General features: G+C 65.9%; 3 protein-coding genes across 3 annotated transcripts; 1 reads left to right on the top strand and 2 right to left on the bottom strand.

Moving 5' to 3' along the window:
- Positions 1-325: 325 nt before the first annotated feature.
- Positions 326-4,758, bottom strand: ENGASE (endo-beta-N-acetylglucosaminidase). The gene is made up of 14 exons (XM_062592088.1): positions 4,655-4,758; positions 4,249-4,325; positions 3,931-4,132; positions 3,394-3,542; positions 3,160-3,317; positions 2,908-3,056; positions 2,645-2,810; positions 2,428-2,531; positions 2,198-2,306; positions 1,946-2,118; positions 1,649-1,788; positions 1,474-1,576; positions 1,230-1,344; positions 326-1,151 (listed from the first exon to the last, which is right to left on the bottom strand). The coding sequence occupies exons 1-14, from the start codon at positions 4,756-4,758 to the stop codon at positions 768-770; spliced, it is 2,133 nt and encodes a 710-aa protein (XP_062448072.1). The 3' UTR covers positions 326-767.
- A 2,835-nt stretch (positions 4,759-7,593) lies between these two features.
- On the bottom strand, positions 7,594-14,889 carry C1QTNF1 (C1q and TNF related 1). Its single transcript, XM_062591719.1, has 5 exons — positions 14,362-14,889; positions 13,458-13,635; positions 9,906-10,050; positions 9,639-9,781; positions 7,594-9,091 (listed from the first exon to the last, which is right to left on the bottom strand). The coding sequence occupies exons 3-5, from the start codon at positions 10,034-10,036 to the stop codon at positions 8,541-8,543; spliced, it is 825 nt and encodes a 274-aa protein (XP_062447703.1). The 5' UTR covers positions 10,037-10,050; positions 13,458-13,635; positions 14,362-14,889; the 3' UTR covers positions 7,594-8,540.
- A 337-nt stretch (positions 14,890-15,226) lies between these two features.
- CANT1 (calcium activated nucleotidase 1) lies at positions 15,227-19,705 on the top strand. Its single transcript, XM_062591680.1, has 4 exons — positions 15,227-15,309; positions 17,222-17,861; positions 18,121-18,324; positions 18,838-19,705. Exons 2-4 carry the CDS (start codon positions 17,243-17,245, stop codon positions 19,206-19,208), a joined length of 1,194 nt encoding a protein of 397 aa, XP_062447664.1. The 5' UTR covers positions 15,227-15,309; positions 17,222-17,242; the 3' UTR covers positions 19,209-19,705.
- Positions 19,706-20,198: the final 493 nt, after the last annotated feature.

The raw sequence follows: 20,198 nt of genomic DNA, 5'->3' as shown, positions 1-20,198 counted from the left end.
CGCGCACCCCGGGCTCCCGGGCAGCAAACCCGCCCGCCGGGGCCGCCCCGCGCCGCAGGCTCCCGGCGCCCCCCCGCCGGCTCTGCCATCGCCTCGACCCTCGCTGCCTCGGCGGCAGGCACCCGGCGCCGGCTCCTCCTTTTCTATTCCCGGTGTACATAGCCCCGGCCCGGCCCGCCGCCCCGGCCCCTGTACAAAGCTCCTTCATCGCTGTGCCGGCTTCTTCCCTACGGCAGCCTGGCCCCGGCCGCGCTGTATGCTTCAAAGGTGTGACCATTCTAATAAACAGTATTATTATTATTATTATTATTATTATTACTACAAGGATTATTATTATTATTATTGAAATTATTAATAAAGATTTCTTTCTTCAACCAGGAGGACTCAGGTGTTGGCGGGGCCACGGGGGGGGCCGGTGGGGACAGCCGCGGGAGCATGCCCCGGGCTCGGCAGAGCCCTTCGGGGGGGCTGGGGGGGTCCCGAAGCGTCGGCTAACGCGTCCCGGAGCGATTCACCCGCCCGAGGCGCGGCAGCAGCGGATTCAGCGCCGGCAGGCTCGCTCTCCCGACCGGGGCTGGCGTGCCTGCGGCGCTGTGCGGCACGCTCGGCTACGTTGCCGCCTGCTTGCTCACCACACCGCGGCAAAATCGCTGCCGCTATAAATTTGTGCATCCCCCCTCCCCGGCACGGGCCCGCCGCGTGCGAGCCCCCACCCCGCGGGGCGCACGCAGGGACGACACGGACGCGGGGCTGCGGCGCGCTCCCGTTTAATGCCCGGCAGAGCCGGCCGGCTCGGCGTAGAGCAGCAGCAGGCGGCCCCAGCGCCGCGGCGGCACGGGCAGCCCGTCGCGGCGCAGCGGCTCCACCAGCAGCTCCAGGCGGCGGGGCCGCCGGCCGGCGGGCCGCGGCACCGGCAGCCCCGCGGCGCGGTACAGGCAGCCCTGCGCCAGCCCCAGCGGCCGCGGCGGCCGGCCGCCGGCGCCGGCGCGGTGCACGCGGAAGCCGCGGGCCCGGCCGGGCGGGTAGGACCAGCGCAGGGTGAGGTCGAGGGCGAGCGGCTCGGCGGCGGGGCGCCGGTGCCACCGCAGCTGCGAGGCGCGGACGTGCAGCACCTGCGGCGGGGAGCCCGCCAGGCTGGCGGCGTCCAGCACCTGCGGGCGGGAAGGCGGCGCCGTCGGGACGCGGGCCGGCGGGCTGGAGCGGCCGGGCCGCGCCGCCGCGGCGCTCACCTGCAGCTCGCCGAGGAGGCAGGCGAAGCGGGCGTCCCGCGGGCCGGGCTGCCGGCGGGACACCAGCAGGGAGAGCGCGCGCAGGCTGCGGTCCTGCAAGTCCAGCTCGTAGCACCTGCGCGCAGAGGGGCCGCGCTGGTGGGTGCGCGGCGCCGGCACGGGGCCGGCCCTGGCCCGCCTGCCGCGGGTGCACGCACCCCCGCGCCCAGCCCGCGCCGTCCCCCCCCCTCCCCGGGGCGCTCACCGGCTCGTCCAGCCGTGGGAGCCGTGGTCGCAGCCGCGGAGCAGCTTGGCGAGGCCGGGCGGCGGTGCCGGGAGCAGCCGGGGCTCGTGCCAGGTGTCGGGCTCTGCGGGAGGCAACGGAGGTGGTTTGGGGTGCCCGGGTGCCGCGCCGAGCCGCGCCGGCCGCGGGCGCTCACCAGCCGCGGGGGTGGCGGTCCCCGAGGCCTCGGTGGCGAGCTCCAGGGAGACGGTGAATTCGTCGCCGCGCGGCTCCTCCAGCTTGTAGAGCAGCGTCAGGAGGAGCTTGGGGGGCGCCTGCACCTGGAAGGAGAAAAGGCTGGTGACCCCGAATCCACCCAGAGAGAGACAGAGACACGGAGAGGGAGACAGAGAGAAGACACTGCGTTAGGTTTGCGGGCGGCGCGTGCCGCGGCGAGCCCCGGCGCGCTCGGCGCCGGGCGGGACCGGGCGCGGGGCTCCGGCGCCAGACTCACCGGACGGCGGCGCGGTCCTCGCCGGCGGCGATGGTGCCCTGCACCCGCAGGGAGCTGCCGCCGCGCCAGGCGTCCCCCAGGCAGCAGCCGGTGCTCAGGCGGCCCCGGCGCTCGGCGTACAGCGGCTGGATGTCCTGAGCGCTCAGGTCGAACCAGGGCCCGGCCTCCTCCCGCTGCGGGACGGGGGTTGCTGGGCCGGGGCGGGCGGCGGGCACCCCGCGGGCACCCCACGCCCGGCCGCCCCCCACCCACCTCGCCGGCGGCGAAGCGGCCGGTGCCCATGCCCAGGCCGAAGGAGGTCCCGAAGGGCAGCGTGCAGATGCTGTGTGTGGGCAGGTTCTCCGCCAGCAGGGCCCAGAACCTGCGGGAAGGAGCCGTGGGCACCGAGCCGCCGGCCGGGACGCGGCGCTGGGCGGCGAGGGGCACGGCCGCGGGCGGGGGCTGGTGCCGCGGGGCCCTCCCGGCGCCCTTCCCGCGCTCACTTGTTCTCGTTCTGCAGGAAGTTCTCCTCGCCCAGGTGCTCATAGACCCAGCCCGGGGCGAAGACGGCAGCGGAGAAGCCGTGCTTGCGGATCAGGCTGAGGGGCTGCGGGGACGGGGCGTGAGCAGCGCCGGCCCCGCGGCAGGAGCGCGCTGCCGGCACGCTCTGCCGGCACGCGGGAGCGAGCCGCAGCCCCGCGCGGCAGCAGCGCCGGGGACCTTGTGCGAGTCGAAGCCGCCGCCAAGGACGTCGCCGCGGGCGAAGACGTCGATGCCGAAGTAGACGTCGGCGAGGCGCTGCCCGGCCAGGCTTCGCGAGCGCTCCAGCTGCGACTCCTTCCAGTTGTAGTTGACGAACAGCCCGTCGCAGGCGTCGAAGAACTCCCTGGGGACGAGGGGCGGCGCGGGGGGCGGGCGCGGGGCTGGGCCCCCTCGCCCGCCCGGCCCCCGCGCCCGCCGCCGCCCGGCCCGCCGCCGCTCACCTGTTCTGCTCGTTCAGCTCGTTCTGCCACTGCAGCTGGCCGCTCCGCACCACGCTGTCGTACCAGAGCACCAGCCCCCCCGGCACGGCCTCGTGCACCCGCGCCGTCAAGTGCCGCAGGAAGGGGGGCAAGTTCCTCGCGGCGGCCGCCTGCGGGCAGGGAGCAGAGGGCGGGTGGGCCGGGGCCGGGGCCGGGGCCGGGCGGGCGCCCCACGCCCTGCCGCGGCGGCCGGCGGGAGCGGGCGCTGCTCACGCTCAGCTTGCTCTCCAGGTTGACCAGCCAGCCGTCGAAGCGGTAGTGCCGGGCGACGCGGGCCAGCTGCTCGCCGACGGCGCCGTACGCCTCCGGCCCGCCGGCCAGGAACGCCTCGCACAGCTTCTCACCGTCCGTCCACTCCGCGATGAACGTGCCTGCGGAGGCGCCGGGGCCGCGTCAGCCGCTGCCGCCCCGGCCTCGCGGCGCCAGCTCGCCCGCCCCGGCCCTCACCCAGCACGGGCACCCCGTTCCGGTGGGCCGCGTTGGTCCAGCACACGGGCGGGATGGTCACCGTGTGGTGGCTGAAGTAGACGAAGATGTCGATGTACCGCCAGTGGTAGAAGACGTAGGGGTTGCGCGTGGCCGAGCCCTGGATGAACCTGCCGGCGGGGAGGGAGGAGGGCTGGGCGAGCGGCCAGGCACCGCGGCCAGACCTGCGCCCTGGCCACCCCAGGCACCTCCCGGGCCACGGCGCTGGGTGACCCCTGCGCAGACCCCAGCTAGGGCTGCTCCAAGCAAGACCAGGCCGCCTGCCCTCCAGACCAGGACTCCTGGTCTCTTGGGAACTCCCTGCCCAGTCCCCGCCTGGCTGAGGTCAATCCAGCAGGGAACGATGAATCAAGCAGAGGAAAAACAGGTTTGGAGCTTGCACCATGCGGGAAGACTGGGGAAAATGCTAGCTGGGGCAGATGCTGTCCACAACCACCGTGCCGGCGCCAGCGGCTCCGTGGGAGCAGCCGCGTGGGCCAGCGTCCGCCCAGCGCTCACCGGTCCTCCAGGTAGCCGCCCTTCATGTCGTGGCACAGCAGCGTCCGGGGTCTGTCGGCGTGCAGCGGCGGCTGGCGCTTTGCCAGCGGCGTGGCGGCGACATTGAAGTCGTCGTCGTCGGTGGGCTGCCAGGCCAGCAGCTCCTCCAGCCCCGACAGGAAGAAGCTGACGGGCTCCGTGGTGCCGGTGTCGAACTGCCTGGCTGCGGGCGGGCGGGCGAGAGGCCGGGGCCGCAGTCGGGGGGCAGCGGGAGCCTCCCCGCACCGGCAGCCCCGGCGGCAGCTCGCTCCGGCCACAGGGCCCGCAGCGGGGCCTCACCTGGCAGGGGCTGGGGGCTGTAGCTGACGATCTCGTGCAGCACGGTGGTTCCCTGGGCCTCCGTCGCGGGCGGGGAGCTGCCGGCGGAGGGGAGCGCTGGAGCGGCGGCGCTGGGGCCACCGGAGCCACGGGAGCTGCGGGAGCCCCTGGAGCCGCGGGAGCCCCCGGGGCCGCGGGAGCCCCCGGAGCCCCCAGAGCCGCGGGAGCCCCCGGGGCCGCGGGAGCCCCCGGAGCCCCCAGAGCCGCGGGAGCCGTCGGGGCCGCGGGAGCCGTCGGGGCCCCCGGAGCCGCGGGAGCAGCACCGGGAGCAGCACCGGGAGCAGCACCGCGGCCAGCGCCCGCCGGCGGCCCAGGGCACCGCGCGCCCCGGGCACCGCGCGCCCCGCGCCCGCCGCCCGCCGCGCACCTCCGCCGCCGCCGCCCGTCCCGCGCCGCCGCCGCCGCCGCCGGCCCGGCCTCGGGCCCGGCTCTCTTCCCGCGCCGGCCGCCCGCGTCCCGCTCCTCGTCCATGTCGCTGCTGCCGCCGTCGCTTCCCGTCACGCGCGGCGCCGCCGCCAGCTCCGCCCCGGGGCGGTGGCACCGCCGGACGCTCCGCCCGGCCTGGCCCGGCCCGGCCCCGGCTTGGCCCGGCCCCGGGCTGCCTCGCGCGGGGCGCCCGGCGGGGCCCCCCGCGGCCCGGCCCGCGGCGCACAGCGCTGCATCAGCGTGCGTGGCCCCATGGCGGGGTGCACAGCTCCTTCGCGGGGTGCACAGCACCGCATCAGTGTGCACAGCTCCATCCCGAGGTGCACGGCCCGTTCCTGGCGTGCACGGCCCGTTCCTGGGGCGCACAGCTCCGTCCCAGGGGGCACGGTTCGTCCATCCCGGGGTGCAAAGCCCCGTATCGCGGCACCCGTTGGCCCCGTCCCGGGGTGCTCGGCACAGGACAGGGGCTGGGGGTGCTGGGGCAGGGGCCGCTCCCGAGCCTGTCGCTGGGTGGGAGACGGCTCCTCTCTGCAGACCCCTGCAGCACCAGGACGCTCCCGCGCCGGGCAGGGCTGGCCCCTTGCTGAGCCCCTCTGCGCAGAGCCCGGCTGGGGCTCCCAGCTCTGTGACGGGGCTGGGACAGCGGCCCCAGCGCCGCCCCGCTCCAGGGAGCCTCCTTGGCATTTGGGGGCTTCCACTCGGCCACTGCTGGTGACCCAATTAAAAGCAACTCTGCAACACTCCTTAACTGGCATGTGCCCAGAGAAAATCTTGTTGCAGGGCAGGTCCTGCCATCTGTCCGAGGGGCCCAGCACGGCCCCACAGCTTTGCTGCCCCGGTGTGCCGGGAGCTGGGAGGGAGGAAGCCACAGGCTTGCTCCAAGCTGCCAGGTTGCTGCATGCTCAGCAGAGGAGCAGCCCTGAAATCTGTTCTGTTCTCAAGGCCTCGGGTGCCACGGGGGAATGGGTTGTGTCTGAAAGCTGTTTTCTTGGGAACACTGTAACTGCCTGCTGCTCTCTGGGAGCTTGTTTTTGCAAACTGCAGCTGGGGGTTTGGTGCCAGTGCCCTTTAAATCCAAACAAAGCAGTATTTTCTTCACTGAAACCTCGTAGTGCTTTTTTTTGGCTTTGTTTTCTTATTATTATTTTTTTGTTTTTTGTTTTCCTCTTGCTCTGAGAACATTTTTGGTCATTAGGCTCCTTGTGGCAGCCGCTTTCCAGAAGCCCAAATCTGCTCTGTGCTGCACGAAGCCAGGACCAGGCCAGCGCAAGGGCCCAGGCCGGGGTGAGGGCAGGGATCTGGCTGGCAGCCCAGGGCCGTGGTATAGAGCAGAGCCCGTGTTAGGACAGAAAAGAAGGCCTGGCTTGTCTCCTTGGTCTACATCCTGCATCAAAGATGCATCCAGGTCTCCAAACCTGCGCAAGCTGGGCTGGACTGACTTGGCTGCTTGCACAAGGGAGGCATCAAAGCAGATGTGTTTTGTATCTGTCCACTAAAAATACTGTGAGATCCCTCAGCGCCTTCTCGAGCCCTTCTGCCTGCGTGTGTTTAATCACAGCTCTGCTGAATGCTACCCCACATGCCGGGCATTCCCCTCCCCAGGTCCCACGAGGGCCCAAGCGAGTCCAGAGGCTGGGCTGCGGAGTGAGTGCTTTTGCCCTGAAGACCTCTCCCCAGCACTGGCTCTGCAGGGCTCCGGCAGCTCTGCGGGCGAAGGACAGGGCTGCTCCTCCTGGAACGCCTCCCTCGGCCCCAGGTGGCCCCCGTGCGCGACCTCATCCCCACGCTGCTCCAGGGAGCCTTTCCCAGTGATGTTCTTGGACAGATCCACCTCTGCCACCTGGCTGACCCACCCAAGGCCCGGGCAGGACAGCGAGGCTGGCCCAGACACGCAGCTTTGTGGCCAGGACCAAGCGCTCATCGCCAGACCCATGCTGGGGGTGCCAGGTCACCCCGGCCACACATCAGCGTGCACCATCCCGGCGGCACCTTTGCCACGTCCGTGCTGAGAAGGGCTGTGTGTTTCAGCTCCCTGGGCGCAGAGACAGCACCAGCTTGTCATCGCCCTGGTGTTTGCATCCCCGTAGGGGACATATGCGCTGTGGCCTCTGAGCTCTGCGACCAGATGGCTCCCAGCCTGGTGCCAGGGCTGGCACAGATCAGAAGGCTGCTGCCTCCTCCCAAGCACCTGTGTCCATCCCCTCCACCCCATCCTGCACGGGCATGTGAGCATCAGCACCTTTGGTACCGCAGCATCAGGGCCCAAGAGCACCAACAGGCCCCAATAGCCCTGAGCAGCCTCACCTGGGGCTCCCACCCACATTCTGCCTAAGGGCCCACAGCTGTATTTAAGCTCAGTCCAGGGCCTCCATTCCTTTCCCAAGCTGTGTTGTGGGTATGCTGGTCTCTAGCTCAGCCCAGTTGTGCCTGGCTGGGGGTCCTTGTTGATCTGGACTTGATCTGCAGATTGATATCCTGGCTTAACCTTGGACCTGTGTCACCACCATGAACTTGCCTGATGACCTGGACTCTTTGTTAAATCTGACTGCAGTCCTTAGGTCTGTCCTGCTCACTGTGCTCAGGGACTGCAGGACAGACTCTGGCTGAGGTTGTTGCCCCACTGCTGGGCTACACCAAGTCTCTGTCCCTTAGGGAGAAGCTGCCCTTGTGGCTCCCTGATACCAGGTGCCCTGGTAGGGAATGTTCCTGCTGGGCTGCAGCCTGGGTCTCCAGGGACAGTGTCCCCTTCCTGCTACCAGCTTGGCCAGGCTGTTCTCAGCATGTCTCCTATGGCTCTCAGGGGAGGACCTGCACCCTAGGAGCTGGGAACCTACTTAAGCTGCTCAGAGGACGCCCACACAAAGCAGGACACACCAGAAATGTGAGTAAGACTCCAAACTTTGTGCTGTTTAATGCCATCATAAGCCATACAGAGAGCAGAGGGAAAGCAGCACACTGCCTCAATCCCTGCTCTGCTATTGCATATACAAAAATAAAAAGCCTGGCCAGCAGAAAGTCTAACCAAAGAGGGAGAGGCTGAAGCCAGAGGTCCCTGCAGCCAGGGCTGCCAGCTGGGATCTAGCCCCCTCCTCAGTGGGTGTCAACACAGAGCAGAAGCTGCTATGTGGGGGACTGGGGTGGCTATTGGGAAAGAGGAGTTGCTACAACTTCTTCCCCCACTGGCAGCACTTAAAGGGATATATCAGCCCAGGGGCAACCCCTAGTGCCACGGGGCAGTATTGTAATCCTTGTCACCCAGCCCTGAGGAAGGGAACAGGAGCCTTTAGCATCTCTGCTGTTGCTGCTCCCCTCCTCCTATCCTGCTAGATGCCAAGCATCCTCCACCCTTCTACAGGCGAAGTCTGCAGTGCATGTCACACGGGGGGCTGCTGAGCAGGGGACAAAGGCACACAATATGGTGGTCTGTGCTGCTTGTTACTGTGGCTGTTGGCAGTCAAAACTGTTCAGCTGGTGCCAGGTCACAGCCAGTGCTCTGCACATTTACACCCCAGCAAACCCAGCTGTGAACCAACTGCAGGTGGGGATGTGTTCCCTGCCTGCCCCAGCTGAGCATGGGCTTCCTGGGTCATAAATGCAGCAGAGGCTGGAAGCAGCTCCGTTGCCTCCAGGTGCATCTGATCTGCCTCTTGAGGAACTGGTGGAGCTGGACAGAGGTGTTATTCATGTGTTCCTAAAGCTGCTGGAGGTGGTGGTACTCAAAAGGGCTAACGGCTTAATGGAGGGTGGCATGCCTGGGGCAAGGGGGGGTAGCAAGGGCTCCTTGGACACCTGTGCTGAGGGAGGAGGGGCAGGGTTGGAGCAGGCGCTCAGGGGTCCCCGCTGTACTTGATGAGGTGGCCACTGAAGGTGACGTAGGTGTCGTACTCATCACTGAAAACTGCATTCTCACGCTCGCCCTTGTAGAGCCGCACCCAGACCTCATCCTTCTCCTGCAGCTCCAGCATGACACTCTGGCTCTGCATGATGCTGCGGTCACTCACCTGGGCGTAGAGGATCACCACCTCTGCCCCGTTGTGCATGATGTGCAGGTAGGTCTCCTTCTGGTTCCAGGTGTGCACGTTGAGGCTGAAGTAGTAGATCCCGGGGACGTAGCAGTAGAATTTACCCGTGAACATGTTGAAGTGGTCATAGAGGTTGACAAACTCCGTGTCGAAGATCAGTGTTTGGTAGTAGTCATTGCTGTGCAGGGGTTTCTTGCGGCCCACTGAGAAGGCTGCGTAGTGGTTCTTGCACCGCTCCCCTGGGGCGCCCACGCTGCCCTTCTGCCCCTTGGGCCCCGTGTGGCCCCTGCTACCGGCCACCCCTGTCTTGCCAAACTTCCCCTGCATGCCTCGCTCGCCTCTGTCTCCCTTCTCACCTGGGCAAAGCAGGAGGGACAGTATACTGTCAGACATGGATGCCACCTCTACCCCCAGTGCCCAGGAAGCTGTCAGCATGCTCAGACAGCCCCTTGGCTAGCAAAGGGGGACAGAACAGGGACCCCCACGTCTCCCAGATCTGCTGCTCCGACCAGCTCTGGCTCTGCCTGCCCACAGCCTGCTCGCGGTCCCTGCTCCCCCAACTGTCAGCCTAGGCTCTGATGTTTGCCCACCAAAACTGCTGCCCCAATCAGCAGCATGAGCAGCTCATGTCTCAGGGAGGTCTTCTGCCTCCCTCCCTGTTCCACATACGGCCCTGGACCGCAGGCACCAGTCCCAGCTCCTTATTCCCCCTCCAGCTGCTTGGGGAAGCACCCAGAGAGCTGAGACTCAGTACGGGGAACCCAGCTCCACTGAGGTCCCAGGGAGATGCAGGCAGCATGGGCAGCTCCTGCCCTGCAGTGTGGGGTGCCCGGCAGTGGGCTCAGCTGGGACAGCCGAGCACCTGGCCCGTGGTGGTCAGTGCTGTGCCGAGGCAGCCCTCACCTTTCAGGATGGTCATGTTGATCTGAGGCAGGGGCTGGTGCGGGGGGTAGGAGTAGCGCTGGTCGGGTGGCTCACAACAGCGGACGCAGCGGGGCCGGGGGGGCAGCCCCTCCTGGGTGCTGCTGTCCTGCTCCCACCTGGCCCTGAGGGAGGGCAGAAAGCAAAGCGCAATGGGGAGCTGTGGTGGGGGCCAGGGGCCCCCACTCAGTGGGCACCACTACTGCCCTGTCCCCCTCGGTGAACTGCCCTGGGCCCCAGGTCCCTCACCTGGCAGCATGGTGCTGGGACGGTGTCTCCTTGGGGTCCATCTGCATATGTGGGCTGGGCTGGTTCTCCGCAGGGGAAGGCAGCAGCAGACAGCAGAGCAGCAGGACACTGGCTGCCCCAAGCCCCTCCATGCTGCAGCAGCGCCCTGTAAGACACCAGGGACAGCTGAGGGGGACAGCACAGCAGAGCACAGGGATGAGGGCTGCAGCAGCAGGATGGGACCTCATGAGGACGCGTCCTTCCAGCACCCTTGCTTCAGCTGGATGGGACAGGGAAGTGCTGGAGGGAAGGGGCAGCAAGAGAGTATGTGGGATGGGGGAAGGCCCTGGCCAGGGGCTGTTCCCCACACTGGTGACCAGCTGCTAGAAGGGATGAGTCCAGGCCTGTGCTCAGCAGCATCCTGAGCTCCCAGAAAAGGGGCAAGGCATGTGGGTTCCCCCCAGTGCTGCATCCTGTCCCCAGGAGCTGCAAAGATGTCTTGCTGTGTCCTGTGATGATCCCAACGTGGGGCCTGGTTGCACCAGGCAGGGCACAGCTGCGCTTTCAGTTCAGGCCTTGCCCATTGCACTGGGAGGTCACCACAGGGAGGAGTGCACCAAGCTTGCATGGTGCTCCTGGCTGCCAGAGCTGCCTACAAACTGCCTTCCTGCTGGGGACCTGCCCCTCCCGAGGGTCCTCAGCCCCGCCCTTGGGGGCAGGGTCTGCATTCAGTCTCATGCCAGCCCGTACTCCTGCCTTGGCCCCAGGGACTGTCCTTGAGTGTGCGGGCAATCTGCAGGTGTACGCACTGGTGAAAGGGGCTGCCCCTGTCCCAGGCAGCAGCCAGCCCTCAGCCTGCACCTATGTCTGGGCCTGTCACCTGAGAGTCAGCAAGGGAAACAAAACCTGTTTCTCCAGAGACACAAATGCCTTCTGGTATCCACAGCCCAGCTAGGAGCCAGCCACCATTGGGAGAAACTTTGGCAGCCAAGAATCTGCATCCTGCGTGGGGCCAAAGCTAATATTTGCAATAGCTGGTGGCACCATGGTCCACATGAGGCAGCTGCCCTTCCTTGCTTTGTCACACTCATTTTTCTTTAGCTTGAGGCCATGTCTAGACACGGGGCCAAGCATACAACACCTCACCCCAAGGCCCTGGAGGGGCCAGGCCAGCCCTGGGGCCAAGCAAGCACCTGGTGCTGCCCAGCTACTTGGTATGCCACAGCAGCAGGATCTGAGGTGGTGCCACACTGCAAGGGCTCCTGGTAGAGCATGAGGGCAGGACTGGGCACAGGGAGCTGCTGGAGCACTGCAGATCCCACGGGCAAGTCCAGAGGGCCCAGCGCAGCCCAGAAAGCCATAATGGGGCCAATGTGCACAGTTCACATCTATCAGGTGTGTCCCCAAAAGGAGAACGGCCTTTGCCTGACTCTCCTCTCCCAGATGGCCTCCCTGCTTGTTGCTTGGCAGCGTGCTAAGGGATGCAGGCTCTGAGGAGCCTAGCAAGCCGCCCAGGTCTGCGAGGAGCCAGGAATATATGCCCCAAGGAGCCCCTTGCATTGCAGCCTTGTGTCTTGAGAGTGGAAGTGTGGAAAGGGCTGTCGCCCCAGCGGTGAGGGGAGAGGAGCCAGGCCAAGCATGCCACAGACTAGCACCTCCTGCCTCATCCCAGTGGGAACGGGGTAGGTGGGCGGCAGCTCTCTGGAGTTTGGGGCAGAATCCAGCTGCCTGGGTGAATGCCAGCTCCTCATGCAGCAGGGATGCCCGGTAAGTGACAACTCTGGGGCAGGGACAGCCTCGTGCTAGGCTGTCCACACGTTGTCCCCAGTGCATCAGGGCTGGCTGAGTCCCCGCACTCAGAGGGCGGAGGGCGTTCGAGGCCAGGATGCCTGGCTTATGAGTCATGTTAACTGCAGCCGGGAAGGGGAGGAGGGATGGGGGAGGGAGAGGCTCCAAAGGGCTTTCCCTTAGCTGCGCACCCTCTGCAAAGATCCGTCCCCTCATGTGTTTCCCCATGTGCCCGCCTGCCCTAGGTGAGGCCTGGACAGGGGCTGTTGCCTGCAAGGTCTCTGGCAGCCTGTCCTGCCCTGTGCACTGGGCCCAGCATCTCAGCTGGCGCCTGGCTGGCGCTGCCTGGTACCAACAGAGGCAGCGCGCAGGAGCCTGGCGCCACAGCCTCCCTCCCCGTGCCGCAAGTAGATGTAATTCAGGGGAGTATCAGTCCTGGCTCTCTTAACCCTGCCTGGCCTCCAGCTCTGCCAGCCATGTGCTAGCAAGTGTGGCATGCAGCCTTTGCAGCCCAGCGCTCATGCTTTTGGGAAGCCTGTGGCTTTCCCTCTGCTCTGGGACTGCAGCTCTGAGGCTTCTCATCAAGCCAGGGATTCCCCTGGGATCTGCAGCAGGCTCAGCGCTTGGGAAAATGCAGCTTTGCAGGAAACTGCTCAACAGGGCTAAAAAATCCTTAACTAGGAAATTCCCACCGAGAAAGGCAGCTCATTTCCCGCACTTTTGCAGCACTGCAAATGGAGGCAAAGGTGCTGTGTGCATAGCGCTACCGACGCTGCACAGGAGCGCTGGTGTGTATGGTGCACTTGCGGGCAGTGTGCAAGGCTCAGCAATGCCCCTGAGGCCTCTGCACCCTGCAGATGTACTGGGTGAGAGGTGTACCTATATGCATGGGCATATACGGTTTGCTGAAGGGACTCTTGTTTTTTTTTTTTTTTTTTTTCTGTCAGAGTTGGATGCTCTCCAGGAGCAGTTTGGAGATTGAAATTCAGCGGCTGCTAAAGCCTTGGGACTGCAAGTCAAAACATCCTGAAATACATTCCAGGCAGCGTTAAAGATCAGGATGAAACAAGAGCAAACCCTAGGGAGAGGGACGAGGGGGGTCGCAGAGCTGTGTGGAGGCAGGCAGTAGGATCTGCGTGCCCCTCTCACACTCCCTGCTCACCGGCCATTGGATACTGCCCTCCCTGAGCTGCAGGAGCCAGAACAAGGATGTTTCTGGCATCCAGGAATGTGCTGGTGGGACTCGCACTCCCCATTTTTTTGCTGCAGCAGCCTGCAAATTTGTGGAGCTGCTTGCACCGCAGGAGCAGCCTGGATCTGGTGGGCAGCAGAGTGGGAGCTGCCTGGGGTCAGCTGCACTCAAGGGCTCATGGGGTGAATACAGCTCTTGACCCAGCCCTCCAGTTTCTGTGGCACCCAGCAGAACCAGCAAGAGGCTCCAGCATTAATCTTCTCCCTGGGTCTGACCTCCCAGAGCTGCTGTAGGTTGGGCAGTGCCCCTCCAAGGCACTCAGCCCCACAGTTCCTGAAGCCCCTTTCACAGGCAGCTAACTAGAATGGAGGACCACTGCTGTCCCCCCCTTGCTGGACATGTCCCAACTCACCCAGCGAGTGTCCCAACTCACAATGTACCTAGGGAGGTTACACACACTTCCTGGGTGAATCCGGACAGATGCCGGAGCACCCATCGCTGATGGCGTGCAAGGATGAGCATGCAAGATGCAGCTCCATGGCACTTGGGCCTGCAGGACAAGCACCCCAGGGCCCCACCTGCCCCCCACCTACCTCTGGGGCAGGCTGCTCTCTCCTCTCGCTGCCTTTCCTTCTCTAGGGCATCTCCCAAGTGCTACACCGCCAGCCTCTCTGGACCTGGGTGCCGAGCCCGGCCTGCTCCCTGCCTCTCTGACAGCCTCTTCTCCTCCTTCGGCCCTTCCGCCCTTTTCGAAGGGCGGAAATGCACTTTCTAGAGAGCAAAGGAGGAGAGGGAAGAAGCAGGACAAACGCAGTGAGCCGCCCTCCCCCTGCCAGATGTGAGCCCAGCAGAGCGCGGTCGGTCGGCGTTAACCATGTGTGCACCCAGAGCCTGCCAGCTCCGGGCCTGCGGCTGCAGCCGTTACTGGCCTCAGATCAGGGGAGGCAGGTGTCATGTGCCAGAAAGCGGCTCCAGATGTTGGAGACAGGCGCCAAGGGGAGGCTCCCTGGAGGCTACAGCCTCTGCTCCAGTGCAGGAGCCTGCCCCATGGCAGGGGAGCCCCCCAAGCCTGCTGCCCCCTGGCCAGGGCTGCTATTTTCAGAGATGCCTGCACAGCTGGTGCCTGCCAGCCATGTAAATGCATCCTGTGCTGTAGCGGTAGGGCAGGACTGTCCCAGCTCCCTCCAGCTCCTCCCGAGGTGATGTGGGGTCAGCAGAGCACATCTGAGCCAGTGGTGCAGAGCAGCAGGGGCTGCAACCTGTTCCTCCCCTGAAAGGACAGTTTGTGCCCTAGGGATCAGCGGAAGATGCTCAAAGCAGGGCCTTGTGCACAGGACGGGACGGCCTGGGGTGCTCTAGGTCCCTGCGCCACAGCCCCAGGGCAGGCCATGGCCCCTCCGCACAGAGTAAGGCTTGCCCGGGCCAGGGCGGCTCGTGGGCCGCAGTCCCTCTTGCCTGGCTCCGGCCCCGGAGCAGGGTCCCTCGCTGCCTCCCTACCTGGTTCTGCTTCGCGCTGGAGCTCGGCTGCAGCCGGGGCTCGGTGCGAGCGGCGAGAACGTGGGCTGTGAGGTGCCGCGCTCCCGCTCCCGCCTGGCTAATCCCAGGCGCCAAGGTGAGCGGCTGGGTGGGGGAGCTGCGGCGGCGGGAGGAGCCGGCCCGACACGCGGCGTCTTGCCCACCAGGGCGAGATGGAGAGGAGCGCGGGAGCCCGCGACGGCCGCGGTCCTCGCTGCGGCGAGCCCCCCGGGGCCCGGGCGCCCCGCGGCGCGGCTCACGAGGGGGCTCAGCCCGCTGGGTGCCGGCACCTGGGGAAACGCCGCTCTAGCCGGGCGGCGGAGGCCCCGAACGGCTCCGCAGGGCCTGGACCCCTCCGAGCTCCAGGGCCGCCCGGGGCTGCGGGCCCTGTACCCCCCCACCCCTGCCCCTCGGCCGGGCTCTGGAGACCCTCGGGCAGCCGCGGGGCTCCGGCGGCCCTGGGAGCGGGCCCGGCGGCGCGGGGCAGCTCCCCGGGGGCTTCGGGCCGCGGGCGCCGCCAGCCCCCGCCACCGGGCCGCCCCCGCCACCGGGCCGCCCCCACGGGACGGGCCGCAACCCGTCGGGGCACGACGCGGGCCCGGCGGCAGCGCGCCCGGCGCAGCCCGGCACCGCCAGCCGGCCCGGGGCCGGAGCGGCACGGCCGGGGCGCGGCGGCGCTGGCGGCCCGGCCCGGCCCGGCCCGGCCCGGCCCGGCGCGGGCGGACTGCAGCCCCCAGCAGGCCTCGCGGCGCGCGGCGCGGGCGCTGCTGGGAACTGTAGTTCCATCCCGCCGGGCGCGCGCGCCGAGGTGTTTTGGTCCGTGCCGGGAGCCGTGGGGGCGCGCGGGGCGCGCTGGGAGCGGTAGTCCGCGCTGGCGGCGGCGGGGGAGGCCGAGGCCGAGGCCGGCGTGAGCGCTCGGGCGGCGCCGCGGTGAGCGGGGACCCGGGGGCCGCTGGGGCGGGGGCCGCTGGGGCCGGGCCCGGGCCCGGGGAGGGAGCGTGGGGCGGCTCGGGGCGCTGGGGCCCGCGCAGGGGCCCCGGGGGTCTCGGCTGCGCCTGGAGGCCCAGCGCTGCCGAGCGGGGGCGTCCCGGGGCGGGTGCACTGGGGCCTCCGTGACTGCTCAGGGGTCCCGGCGGCGGGGCAGGGGGTCCCGGCTGTGCCGGGCCGGGTGCGTCGGGGTCCCCCAAATGCGCTGCTCAGGGTGAGCGCACTGGGGTGCCCACGCTCGGTGCTGGTGTGTTGGGGTCCCTGCGGCCATACAGAGGGTCAGCACCTGCGGAGCCCCTAGGGCTCGGCTCGGGGCGGGCGTCCTGGGGTCCCGGGCAGGATGGAGGGGCACTCCCTGTCCCCCCGGGGCTCTGTCCCTCACCGTACCGCAGTGTTTCCGTTGCCCTGTGGCAAGCAGCTGCCCCACGCGGGCTGTTCCGGCTCTGTGTCCCCACCGTGGCCAGCAGAGCACATGTCTGCCCGGTGCTCGGCCCCCCATGCTCAATGGAGCTTCTGTTCACACCTTGGGCTGCCTGAAAGGCACATTGAGAGCCCTGCAGCGCGGCTGCCTGCGGGGAGCACAGACCGTGCCCTGGCCTTACCCATCGCCGTGCTCGGGGCCTCAGGGTGGCTAAGGGCTGGCCCTTCAGGGACAGCGTTGGGCCAGAGGAGGGAGGTGGCAGGTATGTGCTATGCCCAGGCTGTGGGGAGCCCTCTGCCCTCCTCAGGCTGAGGGATCGCTGCCCAGCAGGGCATCATTTCCCCGTGCTACATGGCGCAAAGTGACAGTGGCTGGCGCTGGGGCAGGGCAGCGTCCAGCCCCAGGGAAACTGCTTTTCCCAGCACCTTGAACAGCCCCGGACACCAGCTGCAGGAGCCCAGGGGAGCGGCCACATCCCTTCTTGGGTGATACAGAGGGACACATGGCGGGGCGAGGCACTGCTGGCTCCATGAGCTTGTGTGCGTCGGCCCTGCAGGCAGGCATGGATTGGGGCAGGCTGAAGGTACGCACACGTCTGTCCTGCCCTGAGGAGATGGTGTCACTGCGGCCAGCTGGGCAGGGGGTGGCAGGGAGGGGGCTGCTGCAGCTTTAAGGCTTGGGCAGGTTGGGGCGTGTGTCCCTTGGACCTGCGTGCTGTGCTTCCTGCTCAGCCACAGGCATCCTGCTCGGGCGGAGCTGCCACGCGTCTCCACGTCTCCTCCTCGCTGTCCCTGCTGGGCACTGGAACACGCTCGCAGGCAAGGGCTGGTTCCACTGGGACCACAGCAGCAGGGCCAGCCAGCTCACAGATCTGTGCAAGCGAGCCGCTCCAGAGATAAAGGTCCTTCTTGCTGCCTGGCTGAGGAGCTCCCACAAACAGAAACGTCCTTCTTCTCCGGGCTGTGCAAGGCCTCTGCTGAGCCAGGCACCTCTGCTGGAACCCCTGGGGTTCACCCTAGACCAGAGTGCCTTGGCTCCCTGTCTGGCTTGCTGCAGCCCCTTGGGAGGTAGAGGATGCTCTGCAGTTCATCGTGCACAAGGATGGCCAAAACAGCTGCGCACCAGCATGTGCGGGCTCCTTCTGACCTGGGAGTGCAGAGGGGGAGGCTGAAAAAGGCCTAAAAGTGGCTAAGGGCTCCTGCAGTGAGACTAGTCCATCGGGATGCTGATCTGTGTGAAGTACCCATGCTTAGGCTCTCCTTCCAGCACAGCTTCTCAGTGTGCAGCAGCAGTGCCTTCACCTGCTGCAGAAGAATAGACGATGGGGCCCCTCGCCTCTCCTTTGGCCAGCACTGTGTCCTACGGTCCCACCTGAGCTTGGTGCAACACCAGGCTCCAGCTCTCTGACCTGCTGCCTCTTCTTTCCGCTGCCAGGTTCTCCTCGCCCCCAGTCTGATGCCCGTCCCGCCTTGCCATGAGTCTATGAGCTCCCTCCGGATCAGCGTGGGTGGCCTTCCTGTCCTTGCGTCCATGACCAAAGGTGCTGACCCCCGCTTCCGACTGCGCTGGAAAGCCATCGTGCTGTCCTCAGCCTGCGTGGTGTTTGTGCTGCTGCTCCTCTGCTTGCACCGCTCTTCCCCCGCACGGCCCATCCCACCCAATCCTCACAACTGGCGACTCGGCCTGCAGGCAGGGGACCGCTACAATGACACCTACCCGCTGTCCCCACCCCAGAGAAACCCCGACGGCGTGCGCTACCGCATTGGAGTCATTGCGGACCTGGACACACAGTCTCGGGGTGCTGAGGAGCACACCTGGTTCAGTTACCTGAAGAAAGGCTACCTGGTGCTGTCAGACAGCGGGGACAGCGTGACGGTGGAATGGGACAAAGACGAAAGCGTGCTGCAGTCGCACTTGGCTGAGAAGGGCAGGGGCATGGAGCTCTCAGAGCTAGTCGTCTTCAATGGGAAGCTGTACTCCGTGGACGACCGCACAGGTGTGGTCTACCAGATCGAAGGCAACAAGGTGGTGCCCTGGGTGATCCTCTCAGATGGGGACGGCACCGTGGGGAAAGGTGAGCCTGCCCTGTCCTGCCTGGTTAGCTGTGCGTGGGCAGGGAAGACCCTGCAGACCGGGAGCAGTGAAACCTTTGGCCCTTTGTATCGTGGTGGGATGCACCTTTTCTGTGACCACACAGGCGTGATCAGGAGGAGCTAGCTGGGAGAGGCTCCAGCACTGAGCCACCTTGCGTGGTGGTCAGGGAGCCGTGGGGCGGTCCAGCATCTTTGTGCTGCTGAGCCCCCGCCTGGCTCATGCTGTTCTCTCCCCTGCAGGCTTCAAGGCAGAGTGGCTGGCGGTGAAAGATGAACACCTCTACGTGGGAGGACTGGGCAAGGAGTGGACCACGACAACGGGAGAGGTGGTGAATGAAAACCCCGAGTGGGTGAAAGTCATCGGTTACAAAGGCGACGTGGGCCATGAGAACTGGGTGGCAAACTACAATGCGCTGAGGGCTGCAGTTGGGATCCGCCCCCCAGGTACTAAGCAAGGCTCATTCCTACTGCCCCATGCGCTGCACTCTGTGTGGGCTCCACAGCCTGGCTCTCCTGTTGATATGGGGACTGGTGCAAGATCTAGAGGATCTAAGAGGCCCGAGTGAACCTTCCCCCCTTCTGGCAGAGGAGGTGAGAACCTGCTCTGTCCGCTGTCCTCTTCCCTTACTCTGTGCCATGAGCAACTGGAGAACGGCTCAGCTGGCACTGCCTGGCTGTCTGGGTCCCTCAGGTGGAGGATGCAGTACCCTGGGGTGTACCGTGCCCTGCTTTGGGAGGGATGGGATGTGGCTTGCCATGCTGGGAAATCAGCACTGGGTGACAGCGCAGGAGGAGGCGGAAGCATTTGCACTGTATGGGTTTCTGACTCCCTACCTCTGGGTGCTCTTTAGTATGGGCAGAGAGTCCTGCCCCGGCCCCACGGCACCAGGTGCTTGCTCAGCCCTCGTGGGATGTTGTACTTGCCCCGTGCTATCACGTACTGCTCCCCTGCCCTAGGTTACCTGATCCACGAGTCGGCATCTTGGAGCGACACCTTGCAGCGCTGGTTCTTCCTGCCGCGCCGCGCCAGCCACGAGCGCTACAACGAGAAGGCAGATGAGCGGCGGGGCACCAACCTGCTGCTGAGCTCCACCCAGGACTTTGGGGATGTCACAGTAGGACACGTGGGTGATGTGGTCCCCACCCACGGCTTCTCCTCTTTCAAATTCATCCCAGACACAGACGACCAGATCATTGTGGCGCTGAAATCAGAAGAGGACGATGGCAAGATCGCCAGCTACATCATGGCCTTTACTCTGGACGGGCGCTTCCTCCTGCCTGAGACCAAAATTGGGAGCGTGAAATATGAGGGCATTGAATTTATTTAAGAGACTTTTGCACTGGACTGGAGGGATGAGGGGGGCTTAGGAGGGGTGCTGGGGCAGGCCCTGACAGCACGCTGCTGGCAGTGCCCAGCACGCGTGCCCCCGGGCTCACTGGTCAGGCTCTGGCAAGCAAAGGGATGCCTTGCAGCACTCCCAGCTCTGTAGTTGGCCTTGGCACCTCCTGTAAAGCGTTGGCTTTGCTGCAGCATGCGTGGTGCGAGTGTTTCGGCAGTGGCACCTGGTGGCAAAGGACTGTCACCGCATGGTGTTCCTAGCTTTGCGCCAGCCTGCAAGGCCCCCAGTCCAGGGCCCCCAGCTGCCAGAGAACATGGAATAGTGAAGTTCCCTTGTGTGGTTTTCCACGGGGTAGCCCGTGCTGCAGTCGTTAGCACGCAGCCCAGCCCTTGCTTGCAACAGAAACCTTTTGTGGTGAGTTGGTGGCTCTGTGATGACAGCCTGGGCTCTGGGTTTCCGGCCAAAGAGGGAGTCTTGAGTTCCAGGAATGATGACATGATCTACAGCCTGATCTCCCCACTTCTAGTCCACAGCGCCTGCGGTGAAGGTATCTTCCTTGCATCCCTGTGGTGTTTTGCTGGGCCATCGCTGTGTCCGGGGGAGACTGGCCCCTGTTCCCTTGGGAGCTCTCAGGAGCTGCCCCGTCCTTAAGGCAGTGCCTAGGCTTTTCCCTAAACTGTCCTCATGCTACATGCCCTTCCCTGACCCTGTGCCTGGGGAGAGACCAACGTGGCTCTGCAGAGAGCAGCGCTCCCTGCCTCTTCAGATGTTTACTAGGCTTGCAGATGAGGTTATGGAGAGCACAAGTAATTCCCGCTGCCAGCTGATGGACTTGTCCCGTGGCAGATGTATGACTAGCAGAGAGCCAGGACTGAGCCCTGGTGCAGAGCAGCCCAGCCCTTCCAGAGCTTTGGCAGAGGACAGCTGAGCTCCCCTCCATCCATCGGCAACAGCCTGCCCTGCTGCTTTTGGTGTTTT

This window comes from Rhea pennata, chromosome 19 (assembly GCF_028389875.1).
Source record: "Rhea pennata isolate bPtePen1 chromosome 19, bPtePen1.pri, whole genome shotgun sequence".
Classification (NCBI taxonomy): Eukaryota; Metazoa; Chordata; class Aves; order Rheiformes; family Rheidae; genus Rhea; species Rhea pennata.
The sequence above is the reverse complement of the archived record's forward strand: the minus strand, read 5'-3'. Positions and strand labels throughout refer to the sequence as shown.

What these genes read in the sequence shown, in the direction of transcription:
- ENGASE (XM_062592088.1), bottom strand. Translation starts at nt 4,758, where the DNA reads ATGGACGAGGAGCGGGACGCGGGCGGCCGGCGCGGGAAGAGAGCCGGG. An exon ending in ACCTGGAGAGCAAGCTGAGC is followed by an intron (nt 3,057 to 3,159) that starts GTGAGCAGCGCC and finishes CCCTGCCCGCAG; the next exon opens with GCGGCCGCCGCGAGGAACTT. An exon ending in GAGCTGAACGAGCAGAACAG is followed by an intron (nt 2,811 to 2,907) that starts GTGAGCGGCGGC and finishes CCTCGTCCCCAG; the next exon opens with GGAGTTCTTCGACGCCTGCG.
- C1QTNF1 (XM_062591719.1), bottom strand. Translation starts at nt 10,036, where the DNA reads ATGGAGGGGCTTGGGGCAGCCAGTGTCCTGCTGCTCTGCTGTCTGCTG. An exon ending in TCCCAGCACCATGCTGCCAG is followed by an intron (nt 9,782 to 9,905) that starts GTGAGGGACCTG and finishes GCCCTCCCTCAG; the next exon opens with GGCCAGGTGGGAGCAGGACA. An exon ending in CAACATGACCATCCTGAAAG is followed by an intron (nt 9,092 to 9,638) that starts GTGAGGGCTGCC and finishes TGCTTTGCCCAG; the next exon opens with GTGAGAAGGGAGACAGAGGC.
- CANT1 (XM_062591680.1), top strand. Translation starts at nt 17,243, where the DNA reads ATGCCCGTCCCGCCTTGCCATGAGTCTATGAGCTCCCTCCGGATCAGC. An exon ending in GGACGGCACCGTGGGGAAAG is followed by an intron (nt 17,862 to 18,120) that starts GTGAGCCTGCCC and finishes TCTCCCCTGCAG; the next exon opens with GCTTCAAGGCAGAGTGGCTG. An exon ending in AGTTGGGATCCGCCCCCCAG is followed by an intron (nt 18,325 to 18,837) that starts GTACTAAGCAAG and finishes CCCCTGCCCTAG; the next exon opens with GTTACCTGATCCACGAGTCG.